Below are 16,462 nucleotides of genomic sequence, written 5' to 3' on the forward strand. Positions count from 1 at the left end.
GATCTTTAATTACAGATATAGGTATAAATAAAGTAACACAGAAACTTGCATCGGTAACGTTTTTGTTTACATTTTGTGGCCAGCTGATAGGAGAGCGCATGCGCAGTGCTTGCCAAACTGTACAATATGGCGCTTGGGCTTGCAATCAAATTTCGTGGCCCACCCCAGGGCGCAAAACATATGTGAGACTGCCTGCCAGCCAAAATCAATACTTTTCACACAAGCAAGCAGGCGAACGGCGCAGAAATTGTTTTGCACAACAAATAAACGAAGGCCGAACCAAAAACATATACAATTAATTCAAGCTTTGCCAGCGCTGCTGCAACTGTCAAAAAGTTTGAGCGCCATTGAGAAAATGCACGCATTTGAAATTTGAGGATTAAGTAAACGTAGCAACAAAACACAAAAGCACTTCCAGTCGACAAGCACACACAGTTGTAGAGCCATGGCCAAGCCACCCACAGACGCCTCCGGCTTGGGCTATGCCTATCATCTGCCATCCGGCGGCCTTCTACTGCGCCTCAAGAACTCCCTCTCGCAGTTCAGCGATCTGTTCAGCGAGTTCAACAAATACATCTCACCTGCCTTCTTTCACGATCGCTGCGAGCGATCCGTCCATATGCGCATGTACTCCATGCACAAGCGGGAGTTCGTCATGGTCTTTCTCGGCTTCTTCACCTGCTTCGGCTTGGGCATCATCATTGGACTGACCGGCCCGCCAATAACAACAACAGACGCACTCACCGCACAGCAGATACTGGCCAACACGACGCTGGCCAAGAGCAAAACGGTGCTGGCCACTGGGCCCTTTGCCATGAAATCGCCGCTGATGACTACCTATTCGCAGCAGATGTGGCTCATAGCCAAACTGGTCACCGATAACAACGATGGTGAGTGTTCAGTCCATGCTCCAGCTCTCAGGTCACTCACTCACTGTCTCTCTGCTTGCACAGATGAGCGCTACGACAAGAGCTTTCAGATCAGCGTCTCCATCGATGGCATCAACGAGCAGCACAAGCCACTCAGCGTCCTGGGCACCAGCACCGCCCACAATCGCACGAGGCACTTGCTCTGCGTGCGCAACGACTGCGAGGAGTTCACCGTCATGCATCTGGGCTTTCTCGACTATGCCCACTACATCATCACGGTGCGTTTCTTTGGACTCGAGTCGTTCCATCAAAAATACAACATCAGAGCCATTACCTTCTATGTGAGTACCTTTAGCTAGAAGTGGGGAAGCCTTATTTCCCTTATATATTTATTCGATTTATTATTTATATTTTCCAAATATGAATTTATAGAGATGTACTTACATATAGAAATATATATTAAATCAAGAAAAAATATATTTAATTTAGATTATTTTTATGATTATTTACTGAAATTACTATTTATTTAAATAAATTTATTTAAATATCTACAAATATATCCTTTTTAGAAATATTTTTAAAAATTTATTATATCCATTTATTTATTTTATTTTATTTATTTATTTTTTATTTTATTTTACTTATTTATTGTTTTTTTTTTTTTTTTTTTTTTTTTTTGTAATTTTATACTACTTAAATTTATTATTTGTAGACTTTTTTACTATTTTCTATTCGTTTTATTAAATACATTATATTTATCCAATTTTAGATTAACATCTCTATAATTAATTTCTTGCAGTTCAAGACATATAACCCGGAGTTTACGCAGATTGAGATTTGGTTTAGATTCATCTTTCTGCTCTTCACGTTCATAGTCATCGTAAGTGAATAAATATAGAGATAATAGCACAGAGTTAATCCCTATGTATCCCCCTCAGTGCTGGTATGCGCACACGCTCCGCAAGTACCCCGTCTATGACTGGTCCATTGAGCAGAAGTGGATATCCGTGCTGCTGCCGCTGCTGCTGCTCTACGATAGTGAGTATATATATATATAGAGACATACATAGATCTAGCTTACTGACTATGATTGAAATCTTCGATGTAGATCCACTATTTCCACTGATATTCTTGATGAACTCCTGGCTGCCTGGCATGCTGGACGCCGTTCTGCAGGCAACATTCCTCTGCGCCCTGCTCATGTTCTGGCTGTGCATCTACCACGGCCTGCGACAGAACGAGCGACGCTTCGTTAGCTTCTACCTGGTGAAGATCATCGTGGTGCTGCCCATTTGGCTGTGCGCCATTGTCCTCGCCACCTGGGAGAAGTGCAACGAGCTGCGAGATCCCACATACAGCCACTTCGTAGACACCAAGAACTATAATGTGAGTGCAGCTGAGCTCCCAGTTGGATTGCCTATAGACCTGATTTTCCTCATATAATGCATTTTGCAGGGCCTTAAGATGTTCTTCTACATTGCCTGCTGCATGTATGTGTTGTATTTGGGCGTGCTCCTGCTGCGAGCCTATACCGAACTGCGCTCCATGCCCTACTTTGGTAAGTCTTTATTCGTACTACTCGACCTTCCTTGCCCTCAAATTAATTTCCCATTCATCAATTTTTCCTCCAGACATTCGGTTAAAGTTTCTCACGCTGCTGATGCTCTTTGTGCTGTCCATCTCCATAACGGTGACCACCTGTCGCTTCGGCTTTGGTATACTGGAGGACAACTTTGTGGCCTCGCTGAATACTACCTACCGGAGTTCGGCGCAGTTCATGTGCTTTTATGGATTGCTGAACTTCTACCTGTACACCATGGCGTATGTGTATTCGCCCGATGGCCGCTTCGCCCAGGCAGAATTGGCTGTGACCAAAGATAATCCAGCCATTTCCATGATTGACGATTCAGATGAGGATGTCGTCTACGGCTCCGACGAGGAGTCGCGTCGGCCACTTACCTCCGTTGGCGGCGCGGGCAAAAATGACTACGACAGCGATTAACATTGCTCGATCAATCGCATCATATCTTAAACCCTAATTATTGTTCCACAATATGCGATCCAGACAGCGCAACATTATTGTATAAATAACTTATTCTACCGATTGCAGCGTTAACAATTCCCCTAACTAAACATGACTATAGTAAACATAATTGGTAATTATCTAAATGTTTTTTATAATACACGAGTATGTACCATATGTATGTCAAGTTTCAAATCCCGATCCTTTCAACTGGTTGTACACGCATAAATGTAAACAATATATCTCCAAAGAGTAGATGTTTTAACCATGTTGCAGATACTTTAAATTGAGTACAAAAGAAAATATGGAGTTTGTGTTTTAATTCGGTGAAACAAAGTTTTGATTCCTTTCTTTAAATTAAATTATAGATCCGGACCTAGACTTTTCTTATACAAATTTCTCAATCATAGCTCATATGGTATATGGTATATATTTCTATTCCGAATGTGTAACTGAGCCCGGACTTAGTCACCGAACTTCGTGTTATAGCGCCGCGCAAAATTAAGGAAGGAACTGAAGTTCGTCAGCGAAAGGATTACAAATATTTTACTAGACTGTTTATTACATAATTAACACATTTCGCCAGTGAACTCAAAACACACAAACGGCCGGCTTAGTAGGGCTCGTTGATGCCAATCTTTAACTTGGTCAGCAAACCAGTGTCACCCATATCCGCATTGTAGCCGGGGCGGTACTTCATGCCAGGCGCCTGGTGAAGAAAATTATGCGAGTTAGACTTTGGGTAAATTGGGCATAATTGGGCAATTAACTCACATTGTACCAGACGTCACGCCAGACTTTGCCGTCCTCGGCGCTGCGCAAAAGTTCGGGCACATCGAAGCGTGGCACATTGAAGTAGTTCATCAAGTCGGGCTTCTCGTTGCAGTACTTAATGCGCGCCTCGCACCACTCGGTCTCGAGCGGGAAACGCCAGTCGATCATTTTCTTGTTGTGCGGATCCGATTCGTACTGCTCGAAATTAATGCGCTCGATATCCTCCACCACAACCTCAGTTTCGCCGCCGGCTGACCAGTCGTAGATGAGCAGCTCGGCATGTCCAGAAATGTCCTTCAGATACTGCTGCTTGTAAATGACCTCCAGATCGGTCAAATACGCATCGGTAAACACTTTCGATTTCACCTCATGCTCCAAGTTGCGTGCTTTGATTTGCTTCTGCACGACATCGACGGGCACATCCAGATAGATAACCAAATGCGGCTTCAGCAGCTCGCCGATGGTATTCTGACGCACATCGTTGTAGACGGAGCGAGCTCCGCGGGAAATATAGCCTTGGCGGAACATGGCCTCCATGAAGACAAAGTCGGAGAAGGGACTGCGCTCTGTAACCACGCCCTGGCCCGTGGACAAGATGTGCTGCAGTGCATCGATATACTGCGAGTAGCGCAACATGTACATGCGAATCTGGAACGCAGCGGCCGAGGGATGTTTTGGATCCGCACAGAAGTTCTTAATGTCATAACTGCGGCAGCTAGGCGGCAGCTCTGGATCCAATTTACGCATATCATAGCCATATGAATTAATATAGATCAGATCCATATCGACAGCCGGATAGTATTGCATATCCAGTTCCGCGGCCAGCTCCATGGCAAACTTTGTTTTGCCTGCCGCAACGGGACCCTCGACACAAATCACTTTCGTGTTCTCATCGAAACGCTTCGTGGTCTTGTCGAACATGGCGCTGAAGACATTGTACTTCTTCGTCTTGTACGGATAAGGCGGCACTTTGGGACACCGTGGACCGCCACGCATCGTCTTGCCGGAGATATTGCACTTCTGCATGAAGGCGGCAGGCAATCCAGTCGTCTGGGCCTGCAGCAGTGTGGCAGGGGCGGGGGCGGTTGAGCCACGACCAACTAGCCGCACCAGGCCAACTCGAAACACGGCAGTCATGCTGTAGTCATAAAAAGTCCAGCATTAATTACAATCTAAATAATAATAGTTAACAATTGGTTGGCATTTTCTGCTGTCTGTTGTTACATCACACGAGCTTCAAAATACTTTGCTGCAATTTTTGTTTGCCAGCCTCACTTAATCTAGGAATAGCCTTCTATTGGCAAATCACGAGTGGAAGATCTGTTGCGGCTTCAGCAAAAGCAATATTAATTGCGGATTCGCGTATCATTTACTCACTTTAAAAGCAAAAATCTAAAATCTATCCAATAACAATTTCGGCCTATGCAGCTGGTGTTGGTAAACGACAAACTTTGCAGTATTGTTCCACACTCTAAAGTGGGTTGACAGCGTTTCTCAAAAGCACTTTCAAATAATTATTTATACTTTTTGAATTTGCAAAGTAGTTTTTTATACAGGGGACAGTGATTTTATCGTCAAATCGAATTCATTATTTTATTCAGTTTCTACAGCCTGGTCGCTTTGCAAGCCCAGAAAATATACTTTTTTTTAGATGTTGTGACAGCCCTGTGCGTAACCTCGCTGCATTTCAAGACATTTGTTGGGGAGCTCACAATGTATTGGAAGAATATCAATTAAAAGTGCACGACAATTAGTATTTTAATATTGCAAGTTTTTGTAACGCATCCTAAACATAAATACATGTAAGTTACAGTTTTTCGATCTGTGTATTTCGTTCACAATATGATTTGTGCAGCGTTACGCAACGGACAATTCAAAAGATTTACGCGTGACACAGTTAAAGTAAATTTTTTGATTTTAGCAACAATTTGAAATAAATCAATCAATATGGGGAACTCAGCGCTGTCCAGGGTCCAAATGGAGGGCGTCAAGACGATGCCAGCCGAGCATGGCAAGCATATGGCCAATGCTGGCAAAGCACCGCCGCCCGAATGCCCCATGCATCAGAAACAGGGAGGCAATGAATCGGCCTCCGCGGTGCCGCCACATCCCAAAATGCAGGCATCTGAGTGCCCCGTTCAGCACGACAATAGCGATGTCAATCCGTTGAATATGATGCCCCCAGCGAACCAACAGCCGGCACCCGATCAACCCTTTCCTCTGCCCACAGATCGTCAGACTTCGACCATACCAAAGGTGACCGAGGATGGGAGCGTTCAGTTTTGGCAATACCCCAGTCAACAGATGTTCTGGAATGCAATGTTGCGCAAGGGCTGGCGCTGGAAAAATGAGGATGTCTCCCAGAAGGATATGGGCGACATAATACGCATTCACAATGCCAACAACGAGCAAGCCTGGCAGGAAGTACTTAAATGGGAGGCGCTACATGCCAAGGAGTGCGGCAATCCACGCTTGAAGAGTTTCGGCGGCAAGGCCAAAGATTTCAGTCCACGTGCGCGCTTCCGCAGCTGGCTTGGGTAAACGGATAAAGACGATTCACTCTATGAACATATTTAAAGTATTTTTTACTTCTAGTTATGAGCTGCCTTTCGATCGCCATGATTGGATTGTGGACCGTTGCGGCAAGGATGTGCGCTATGTCATTGACTACTATGATGGCGGCCTAGTTGACAAGGATTACCGCTTTGCTTTATTAGATGTGCGCCCGGCCATGGACTCCGTTGATAACGTTTGGGATCGCATGCGCGTCGCCTATATGCGCTGGAAATACGAATTATCAGAAAAATTCGGCAGCTCTGGCAATAGCAAAACAGCAACTGCTGGTAGCGAGTAGAAAGCTTTTTAGGAGTGTACAAAATTGGTCTAAGTTATTATTGAACCCAAAAACTGTTGTAGGCTGCGCTGTATGCATTCAAGTTCGGTGCTGCCATTGAAAAAATATATTACTTTTATTTGACAAACAAGAAATTTAATATTATATTGGGGTATTTATGAATATTTTCTCACTAGTAATTTAATGCAATGAGCTCGCACATATTCGTGCTACGGCTTTCGTGCTCTCGTGCAAACACGACACGCGCCCATCTCAATCTCTCTGGACAAAAATTCCATTCTGAGAATGTCAAACTGTTAAAGTGTCAGTGTTGGGTAATCAGCAATTTTCGTTGTATTTCGTTCTTACAAGTGGAGCTGGTGATCGATCGAACAGTCATAAATGTTGTCTGCTAGAATGCGTTTCGTGCAATATTTGCGTAAGGGCGATCTCGCTAAGCGCCTCGGTCTTTTGACCGACGATCACAAGTCTGTCGTTGAGCTAAGCGGCGTCGAAGGCGTGCCCTGTGACCTGAAGACTTTGATTGCGCAAAACCCGAATCTGGCAGATCTCGCCAAAAAGGCTGAAAAACAGCCGAAGCTTCCACTGAACGATGACGTCACTTTACTGCCTCCATTGACCGATCCAGGCAAAATCATTTGCATCGGCCTCAACTATCAAGATCACTGCGATGAGCAGAACAAGCCGGCACCCAAGGCTCCCATGTTCTTCAGCAAATACAACAACACATTGGTGGGGCCAACGGATGATGTGATAGCGCACGAAGTGACAAATGTATGTGGAAAAACTATGATTATGCTATATATTTTCTGATTTTATCTTTTCTATTTTATCTTATCAGAAAATGGACTGGGAAGTGGAGCTGGTGGTTGTCATTGGCAAGGTCGCCCGTCTAGTGCCCAAGGAAAAAGCGTTCGACTATGTGTTTGGCTATACCATTGCCCAAGACATCTCGGCTCGGGACTGGCAAAAGGAGCGCAATGGTGGTCAATTCCTATTGGGCAAATCTATGGACACCTTCTGTCCCCTTGGCCCTGCTGTGGTGCATAAGAGCTTAATTAAGGATGTATACGATTTGCCTTTGAAAACTTGGATCAATGGCGTTGAGAAGCAAAATGGCAACACTGGAGATATGATCCACAAAATAGATGATGTCATTAATAGACTAACTCAGTGAGTAGCTCAGCAAACATGACTAATCCTCATGAGATTTAATCATTTAATGGCTAAACCGTGACAGGTCGATTACACTGCTGCCGGGCGACATCATTTTGACCGGCACACCAAAAGGTGTGGGCATGTATCGCAGCCCACCCGAGTATCTGAAAGCTGGAGATGTCATCAAAACTGAGATCGATGGGCTGGGCACGATGACCAACCAAGTGGTGCCTCCATGCAAGCCAAATTAATTGTTGTTATTCAATGTTATATAAAGTAAACAAGTGTTAAAAAAAAACATGTTATTAAATCATTTAGCGACTACACTTTAAATGTTTTCGATTTGGTTGCAAAGTACTCGTCGCGTTTGTGGTACGGAGCATATGGGTCGTCGATATAATGCTTGGGCCGACGCCAGTAGCTCGTCACCATCTTGTCCAGCAGCCAGCTCTGTGTGGCGTTTGTAAATACATGTTGACGTAGACGACGGCGCAGCTCTGGGGACTTCTTAAACATTTTCTTATGGCGGCCAGAGTGTGTACGGATCCAGGCACCCCAATCTAGGCGCTTGAAGCGCTTTAGCACCGCCTTCACTGACTTACGTTTGCCCTTGATGAGTGAGAACTTCGTGACACTGCGAGTGGGCAAAGCATCAAGCACAGCCGGCTGTAATAACGTCGGTGTTAGGCTGCGAGCAGGTAGTAAACTTATTTTGCTCTGAGCAGGAGAAGAAGCAGCAATCAAATGACCAAAAAAGTTCCGTTGGGTTTGCTGCAGCGCTAATGCCGGCTGAGCACGGCAGACACTGCGCATTGCTGTCGATATCATATAATTAATGATCACACAATCAATATATGCTTATGCATCTGTTCAACTTACCACCTGCAACCAGCGAACATAGCATTTCTGTATTCTCTTTAATTGATCAAAATAATGTCAAAATTTTCTTATGGAACGCTGTCGCGTAACAGCCTCTGGCTCTGTCCAGTCAGCTGTTCGAGAGTAACACATGCTTGGTATTAGACATTCACAGTTTACGGCGACGCAGTGCGCTCATTTTAAAACACATTTTTTTATACTTCATTTACATTGAGTTTTTATTAATATTTGTAAAATAGTATAAAATTGAGTCAAATTAAAGTTAGAAATTTATGTTGATTTCATACTACTTACACTCATCAAAGGCTATCCATTACTGCACGAATGGAAAAGGCTGGCAGCAATCGTTTGCCATTCTTTTGTAAACGTGCATATAACGTCGACGGCCAGCGAGCTAGCCAGTATTTGTCGTTGGAGAGAAATTGGGCAGGAAAATTATTCTCGCCGCCGGTTAGAGTCTGCGGTACGCACCATCGAAGCAAATTAACGAAAATCTGTGGCTACATCATGTACAGACTAGCAGCAATTGAGTGCAAGAGTGCGATGCAGGTAATAAATATGACTAAAATCATGTGAAAATCAATCGTGTCGGTGACGTCGGTGACACCCGATCGCCCCGCAATCGCCCACAAACAAAGCCAATTGCAAAAATATACAAGAGTGCTTGTGTGTTATGTCATCTACCAAATGCAAAAAATGTCCAAAATTCCAGCCAGGCCGCATTTGTTGACCATTGATATGTGTTTCCGTTGTCAATTAGAATCGTTCAATTATATCTTTTTAGCGCACGCTTCCCCAAACCAGCAGCAGACAATACAGCAGTAATAACAACAGAAGTCACAGTGGTAATGGACAACAGCAAAATCAACAACAGCAGGAACAACATCAGCAGCAACGGCAACGGCAAAGAGGCAGCCTGCCCCCGCCTCCCAATGCACGCGAAGCAGGCTTCGGCAAAGTGATGGTTCTATTGAGCCCACTGGCTGCAGTCGGCGGCGTCATCACTTATTCCAAGTGAGTCTTGAATTAGATTCCTTGGCTTGTCAGATTAATTTATGCATGGGTACTTGTAATTGCAGGTACGACAATGATTTCCGCAAGATGGTTGAGAAGAATGTGCCCGGCGCCGAGGCGGTAATCAAAGTGGCACTGCAGGAAGAGCCACCATTCCAGGGAATCACCAAAAGTGTTAACGACCAAATCGATAGTATAAAATCGACCTTCACTAGTGTTTCGGACACGGTTAGCTCCGCTTCGAATAAAGTAACCGGATTCTTTGGCGGCAAAAAGGATCCCCCGGTGCAGGCTGCATCAAAACCAAACGAGACTGCGGTACAGAAAACAGATAAACTGAAGTCAGCTGCTACTCCAACTCCGCCAGCTGCCCAGAAGGAAACAAAAATTGCCACCAAGTCGGACGTAACGCCGCCACCGCCAAAACCAGCTGCGCCTCAACCTCAACCATTGCCACACGAAGTCGTGGAGCTGGAGAAGGCCATTGAGCTGTCGGCCCAGTTGGCAATCAAGGAGTACAATTCTGCTATTGGAGTTCTTAAGTGGTGCGTATATAAATAAATATTTATATTTATATATTACTAATATTGTAAATAATTATTTGCAACAGTTTCAACGATGATGTTCGTCGCGTGGTCGACAAGGCAGTGGAGCATGGGGAGAACTCGCTGTGGGCAACACTGAAGAACCGAGCAAGTGCAAGAGACTCGGCCGTACAGGTGGCAGAGCGTGCGGCTCGCGAGGCACAGGAAAAGATTGGTGAGTGTAGACTCGACAACAAAAGCATAAAATAAAACCATTTGATGCAATCTCATTTCAGAGCGCTGTCAAATCGCATTGAGTAAGGCGGCAAATGCGAAAAATCAGGAGAAGGTAGAGCAAGTGCGAGATAAGATTCAGAAACTTGTGGCGCATATAAATAAAGTCAAGGATGAGCTGTACCGACAGAAGGACACAGCGAGCGTATCAGATAAATATTGGCGTAGTGTAGAACAAGCACGAAATTATTTTATTGATGAAATCGAGTCGATTTTCCCTGGCATCAATCTGGCAGAGAAGAAGTTGAACCTATCGAAAGAGGATCTGGATTTGTTCATACTGCATGCCTATTCGCATGTAGTGGCCTACCAAAAGGAGCTGCAGCGCCTGCAAACCGACGGCGAATTGCGTCTGAAGCGTGCCATTGATTCGCTGCGCGGCGACAATAGCTCGGAGGCTTTGCGTGCCCAGCTCGACTACCATTTGGAGGCCGAGAAGCGCAAGCTGGCGGTGGAGAATCAGAAGAAGATATTCCAAATCCATGCCGAGGCGGACAAGCAACTGCGTCTGCAGCTGAAGAAACAAACCGAAGCCCATACAGATCATATTAAGGACATCGTTGCGCAGCGCGAGAACGATTTGACGCGCGCTTTCCAGCGTGAAATGGACGATAAATTGGCTGCTGAAAAGGCCAACTACAAGCTCCAACTGGCTGCCATGCTGGGCAAGCTACGCGGAATGGACGCTGCACTGGCTGGTACGTAATCTACTAAAATGGGGTGAACTTGGATAGATTGTTATTTATATTATATTATGCATAAGCTGTATGTGTAAATCGGGTATAAAAGGTTTTCCTTGGCCGTTATTGATTCTTGCCTTAAAAACTATCTTGGCTAGCATTTTAATATTTTAAATGTATTGCTCTCATATAAATGCTGCTTGTGTAGAAATAGAGGACAAGTTCGCAGGTATATTCCCCAAGCTTACAATTTATATAAATATGAAAAAGTTAATTCTTGCTTAAAATTAATGATAATTTTTAATCTTTATCATAGAACGCGCTGAAACTGAGCGTTCTGCTAACCAGGCGCAAGCTTTATGGGCTGCCTGCCAAGCCCTTTGGGCTTCTGTACGCACTGCCACGCCCGGTGTCCACTACAAGGACAAGCTGAGGCCACTCAAGAACGAGATCAGTGCAATTGCCAAGGTGGCTGGTGAGTGGGAACGATAGTGGATTAGATAAACCATATTTCATACCTCACAATTCCCTTGCAGAGGGTGACGAATTGGTAATTGCTGTGCTGGAGAACATGCCAAAGGAGGCTCAGGAGCGTGGCGTATTCCCGGAAGATGCGCTACGTGAGCGGTTCCTGAACGTTGAGCGCATTGCCCGACGTCTAGCAATGGTGCCAGAGAATGGAGGAAGCATACCCATTTATTTCCTCTCATTTCTGCAATCCCTTTTCATTTTACGGCCAGACAATCCAGTTTCGAGCGATGAGCTAGAGAACAAGCCTTTCGATTATAGTAAATTGGACACCTATGACATATTGAATAGAGCCAGGTGAGCTAATTAGCAAGTTATTTAATGGTATCTATAATCTGAACTATCTGCTTTGATATTTGATAGGTACCATGTGGACCGTGGTGATTTCCTGCAGGCGCTTAAATACTTAAACCTGCTGCAGGGCGCTCCTCGCGAAGTGGCCAGCGATTGGATGAAGGAGACTCGCCTCATGCTCGAGACACAGCAGGCAGCAAATACTCTGATGGCGCACGCCGCTGCAAGCGGTTTGATGTATTTGTAAACTATGTTCCCCACAACGTCGACCGTTTAGTTAATCATCGATTTGTTTTAATTATAACCCCAAAAAAAGCACTTCTTTCAAACATAGATTGTCAAATTTTGTTTTAGATTCAATTATACAAATTACAAATATAGAAGAGGTCTGTAAACTGGAAAATGAAATCTAATATGGCTATGTAATTTGAACTTAAGGGTTTACGACTTTATTTCACACTGTTTCCCACAATTTAAAAATAAGGATTTACGACTTTATTTCTCATTTTTCCCAGCTTTTGTATTTCACTCTCGACCATATCACCGGGCTTCAGATAGCTTGACGGATTGCGATAGGCCCCAGCGCCGGCAGGTGTACCGGTCAAAATAATGTCGCCCGGACAGAGCGTCATAAATCTATATGGAATTTAATGTTAGTTACACTGAAATATCACCAGCTTTCGGTGGACTTACTGGGATAATCTATGTATGAGGTAGTCTATTTTGAAGATCATATTCTTTGTGTTACCGCACTGACGTTCCTCACCGTTGACAATCGTCTTGATCCACAGATTATTGACATCGGGTACATGACTCTTGTGGACGATGATTGGCCCCAGTGGACAGAACGTGTCCAACGACTTACCTAACATTGTTTGGCCACCGAGAAATACATTCCAGTCACGTGCGTTAATATCCTGGGCAATCATATAACCAAAAACACAGCTCATAGCAGCGACGCGAGAGACGTGGCGGCATTTCTTGCCAATTACCACGGCCAGCTCGCAGCCATAATCGATGCGCTGCAAATGGGCGAATGAGAGATATTTAATTAGAGCATATTAAGTAATTTGTGGTGAACCCACCTTGGCTATTTGATGGGCACGGATATTATCGAGGGCACCCGTAATGGAGGTGCCGAATTTAACAAAAAACTCTGGTGCCTTGGGCACTTTCATGTTGCGCTCGTTGCAGCTGTCATAGTAGTTGCAACCGACGCCAATTATTTTACCTGGCGAATCAATGGGCGGCAGGAGGCGCAGGTCGGGCTTGACATCCTCAACATCCATATATTTGGCGCTTTCCATCAGACTTTTCATACAATATTTCTGGTGTATAAAGCTGATCATGTCTGGCGCGGCACACGTTTTGCCGGACAATTCAATCATTTTGGAGCCATTTTCGGACACCATGCCGAGGCGCTTGTCGGTGTCGCCAGCACGTACATATTGCATAAAGCGGCATTTTGGAATGTAGAAGTCGCTGTTGTAGACGGATTTGATTTGCTCTAACGGATTGCCTCTCAGATGCTCCAGTCCGAAGCGCTCCAATGGCGAGGCTTTTGCATGCAAACGAGCAAATCCGAACCTGTTACGCAGCAAAGAGACTGCAGATTTCATTATTTGACTTTCATGTATTTGTCTTATTGTAAACGATGGGGCAATTTTGAAGAAGTGCAAACTCTTGTATCTAAAAGAAATTCCAAATGTTTCGCTTTGAATATCTACTCCCAAATAATTGGATCAGTCCATTTTTTGTTTTGAAATGTAAGTCTTGGGCTCGTTGCTTAAAGTGAAGGCTGCCCTTAACCGTTTAAGTTGGATTTAAATTAGAGTTTAAAATGAAACGGAGAACTATTTATCTATTTTTTATATGAGCTTATCGGCGGTTAAATTGATCGATTTATTGATTAATATGGTAACGAATAATTTTGTTACTTCTGAGCTATTTATTTATGCAAAAATTGATGTAATAGAAATGTAAAAACAAATATTTGTGCAAAGCAACAAAAATGCTGTCTAATTGATTATTTTTCTGATTTGTTTTAAATTTTATTTGATGGGCTTTGACTGGTGTGGCAACTGTGACTTTGTGCCGTTAAGTAATCGCCAAAAGTAACGAGTTTGAGAGCTGCATTGATCAGCAGTAAATAGATGAAGTCTGGCAACTCCAGTATTATTGTGTGTGCCTCCAGTTGGGATTTTTCCAGTTGAACAAGTTACATCAATAAAAATGCCCTGTTTGTCCAGCTATATATGATTATATATGTAAAATTGAGTGAAAACTTGCATGACTCAACCAAGATACTGCAGAGTGCAGGTGTTGTTGCAACATGAACGCGGCAGCTGAAGGCAGAGCCAACGACAGCCCATCAAGATCGGGCCGCGAGGACAACTCCATGCCAATAAGACTATTGCCGGAGCCTGTGCGACAGGAGCTGTGCGAGCACTTGGACTCTCTGGACGTGTGGCAGCAGCTGGCCGCCTTTGTGAAACTGTATCCCAGTGATGTGCAGCACATACGCAACCAGAGCACACGCGGCCGCTCTCCCTCAATGGAGTTCCTGAACATCTGGGGCGGGCAATACAATCACACGGTCTACAACCTGTTTGCGCTCTTCCATAAGTAAGGATCAGCCTTGTCATTGAGCCTTCTCACTGAACTAATTTGCTTTTGCAGAATGAAGCTGCACAATGCTATGCGCATTATCAAGGATCACGTTGATGACAAATTCCATAAATACATTCCGCGCAGCATGCCAACAATTAGCGAGCTACGTGCACCGCCCAGCACCAGCTCCAAGATCAATAATGGACCACCGTATGCCTCCTCGTCTGGCGTCACAGACGACAGCAACATGAATAGCAATAGCCTCGAATCTCCGGGCGATATACGCGTGAGTAGCGTGCAGCGGGCTGCCCAGTCCTTGCTGGAAATCGACTATGAAGAACTGGTGATAGCCACGGAAAACTGGCGGCCAGAGAACAAATTGGGCAACGGAGGCTTCGGTGAGGTCTTCAAGGGCGAATGGAAACAGCTCGAGGTGGCCATCAAGGCGATGAACTACATCCACAAGCACAATGACAAGACCCAAGTGCACCTGCAGCAGAGCTACAATGAGCTGAAGTATCTAAATACCATAAGACATGATAATATTCTAGCGCTCTATGGGTACAGCATCAACGGGGAGAAGCCCTGCCTCGTGTACCAGCTGATGAAGGGCGGATCGCTGGATTCGCGACTCCGAGTGCACAAGTCGAAGCAACCGCTGGCGCCGTTGACCTGGCAGCAGCGCCTCTGCATAGCCCTGGGCACAGCCAAGTAGATTGACGCCTCACCTTATATTTATTTATTTAATCTTAACATATACATATATATATCCCTCACAGAGGCATCTACTTTTTGCACACGGCACGCAGCAAGCCGCTCATCCATGGCGACATCAAACCCGCGAATATACTACTGGATCAATGCCTGCAGCCCAAGATTGGCGACTTTGGCCTGGCACGCGAGGGTCCCAAGTCCATCGATGCGGTCATAGAAGTACGGCAGGTCTTCGGCACCCGTATCTACTTGCCGCCCGAGTTTCTCACGTCCAAGAAGCTAAGCACCGGCGTGGACATCTATAGCTTTGGCGTTGTCCTGCTGGAGGTATTCACTGGCCGCCTCATGGCCGAGTGTACGCTCCAAAATGATCAGCAAAACTTGCTCAAATACGTCAAGGCCAAATGCCTGCAGCCGCACCAGAATCGCCTTGATCTCTTTGACAAGCATCTGGTCACGCCCATGGGAGATGAGCTGGACAAGTGCCTGTGTGCCATAGAAGTGGGCCTCAAGTGTGCCGCATCCAATCCGCAGGACAGGCCCTCCATGGACGAGGTTGTCAGATGCTTCAAGACCTTTAGCACTGAATCTTAAATATGAAGCACTCCAATAATACATTATATATTATTTTTATACTTTTTATATGACTTTTGTTATCATTGATATGTGTAGATACATACATATGTATATAAACTGTTGTCCATAACAATGCATACCAAAACATTATTAAAACATGTAACCTAACACATATATATGTATATACTTTTGTAACAAATCCCTTTACAAAAACAGTTTAATCTTCTATGGTAAAACAACAAACGGACAGGGAATATAAATAAAATATATATTATTTAAAACATCGACAGTAAAATCTTGGCAAATTGTTAAAATGTCAAATATATTGTAGATTATATTTATATAACATTTTATACATTATACTAGCTCAACACTGTTTATATACACATTTTAGTCCGGCTGTTTTGAGTCAAGTATCTAAAAATCAAAAAAATTAAAAAATAGATTTTCAAAATTGATTTATTTTGGGAATGTATTATAAGGGATTAGGGATTAAAAAAAAAGAGGAACAGCGAAACGAAAGAACAAAATTAAAAGAATAAATTATATGAAAGAAGAAATAAGGAGGGACAAAGTGAGAAGAACAAAAGAAACGAGAGAAAACGAAAGGCAAAAAGGATAGAGGGGAAATTGAAGTATTTAAGAAAAGCAAAATCATTATTAGGTAAGTT

The 16,462-nt window shown here is 44.2% G+C and overlaps 8 protein-coding genes across 9 annotated transcripts; 5 read left to right on the forward strand and 3 right to left on the reverse strand.

Annotated features, from left to right (window-relative positions):
• The first annotated feature begins 181 nt into the window (after positions 1-181).
• LOC115564320 (transmembrane protein 181) lies at positions 182-3,273 on the forward strand. The gene is made up of 7 exons (XM_030388509.2): positions 182-890; positions 954-1,210; positions 1,669-1,749; positions 1,808-1,907; positions 1,978-2,255; positions 2,325-2,427; positions 2,501-3,273. The coding sequence occupies exons 1-7, from the start codon at positions 446-448 to the stop codon at positions 2,869-2,871; spliced, it is 1,635 nt and encodes a 544-aa protein (XP_030244369.1). The 5' UTR covers positions 182-445; the 3' UTR covers positions 2,872-3,273.
• Positions 3,274-3,415: 142 nt separating this feature from the next.
• Positions 3,416-5,198, reverse strand: ND-42 (NADH dehydrogenase (ubiquinone) subunit ND-42). Its single transcript, XM_030388559.2, has 3 exons — positions 5,044-5,198; positions 3,667-4,804; positions 3,416-3,601 (listed from the first exon to the last, which is right to left on the reverse strand). The coding sequence occupies exons 2-3, from the start codon at positions 4,801-4,803 to the stop codon at positions 3,506-3,508; spliced, it is 1,233 nt and encodes a 410-aa protein (XP_030244419.1). The 5' UTR covers position 4,804; positions 5,044-5,198; the 3' UTR covers positions 3,416-3,505.
• Positions 5,199-5,262: 64 nt separating this feature from the next.
• Cchl (Cytochrome c heme lyase) lies at positions 5,263-6,654 on the forward strand. Its single transcript, XM_030388564.2, has 3 exons — positions 5,263-5,468; positions 5,588-6,203; positions 6,262-6,654. Exons 2-3 carry the CDS (start codon positions 5,614-5,616, stop codon positions 6,518-6,520), a joined length of 849 nt encoding a protein of 282 aa, XP_030244424.1. The 5' UTR covers positions 5,263-5,468; positions 5,588-5,613; the 3' UTR covers positions 6,521-6,654.
• Positions 6,655-6,820: 166 nt separating this feature from the next.
• LOC108654555 (oxaloacetate tautomerase fahd2, mitochondrial) lies at positions 6,821-8,004 on the forward strand. The gene is made up of 3 exons (XM_018106009.3): positions 6,821-7,294; positions 7,362-7,693; positions 7,761-8,004. Exons 1-3 carry the CDS (start codon positions 6,902-6,904, stop codon positions 7,927-7,929), a joined length of 894 nt encoding a protein of 297 aa, XP_017961498.1. The 5' UTR covers positions 6,821-6,901; the 3' UTR covers positions 7,930-8,004.
• On the reverse strand, positions 7,874-8,721 carry mRpL35 (mitochondrial ribosomal protein L35). The gene is made up of 2 exons (XM_018106073.3): positions 8,558-8,721; positions 7,874-8,493 (listed from the first exon to the last, which is right to left on the reverse strand). Exons 1-2 carry the CDS (start codon positions 8,580-8,582, stop codon positions 8,000-8,002), a joined length of 519 nt encoding a protein of 172 aa, XP_017961562.1. The 5' UTR covers positions 8,583-8,721; the 3' UTR covers positions 7,874-7,999.
• Positions 8,722-8,749: 28 nt separating this feature from the next.
• Positions 8,750-12,299, forward strand: Mitofilin (inner membrane mitochondrial protein mitofilin). Of its 2 annotated transcripts, XM_030389403.2 has the most exons (9): positions 8,750-9,106; positions 9,342-9,571; positions 9,637-10,116; positions 10,182-10,330; positions 10,392-11,087; positions 11,278-11,298; positions 11,386-11,544; positions 11,606-11,894; positions 11,961-12,299. In XM_030389403.2, exons 1-9 carry the CDS (start codon positions 8,882-8,884, stop codon positions 12,136-12,138), a joined length of 2,427 nt encoding a protein of 808 aa, XP_030245263.1. In that variant the 5' UTR covers positions 8,750-8,881; the 3' UTR covers positions 12,139-12,299. The 2 variants fall into 2 exon arrangements, with proteins under 2 accessions (XP_030245263.1, XP_030245270.1); XM_030389410.2 differs by lacking the exon at positions 11,278-11,298 and having other exon boundaries at positions 8,751-9,106.
• Positions 12,300-12,317: 18 nt separating this feature from the next.
• Positions 12,318-13,738, reverse strand: LOC108648977 (oxaloacetate tautomerase Fahd2a, mitochondrial). Its single transcript, XM_018097960.3, has 3 exons — positions 12,977-13,738; positions 12,585-12,913; positions 12,318-12,527 (listed from the first exon to the last, which is right to left on the reverse strand). Exons 1-3 carry the CDS (start codon positions 13,508-13,510, stop codon positions 12,365-12,367), a joined length of 1,026 nt encoding a protein of 341 aa, XP_017953449.2. The 5' UTR covers positions 13,511-13,738; the 3' UTR covers positions 12,318-12,364.
• Positions 13,739-14,023: 285 nt separating this feature from the next.
• On the forward strand, positions 14,024-16,272 carry pll (serine/threonine-protein kinase pelle). Its single transcript, XM_030387995.2, has 3 exons — positions 14,024-14,516; positions 14,571-15,212; positions 15,281-16,272. The coding sequence occupies exons 1-3, from the start codon at positions 14,224-14,226 to the stop codon at positions 15,807-15,809; spliced, it is 1,464 nt and encodes a 487-aa protein (XP_030243855.1). The 5' UTR covers positions 14,024-14,223; the 3' UTR covers positions 15,810-16,272.
• Positions 16,273-16,462: the final 190 nt, after the last annotated feature.

This window comes from Drosophila navojoa, chromosome 2 (assembly GCF_054131105.1).
Source record: "Drosophila navojoa isolate 15081-1374.11 chromosome 2, UAZ_NAV_1.0, whole genome shotgun sequence".
Taxonomy (NCBI): Eukaryota; Metazoa; Arthropoda; class Insecta; order Diptera; family Drosophilidae; genus Drosophila; species Drosophila navojoa.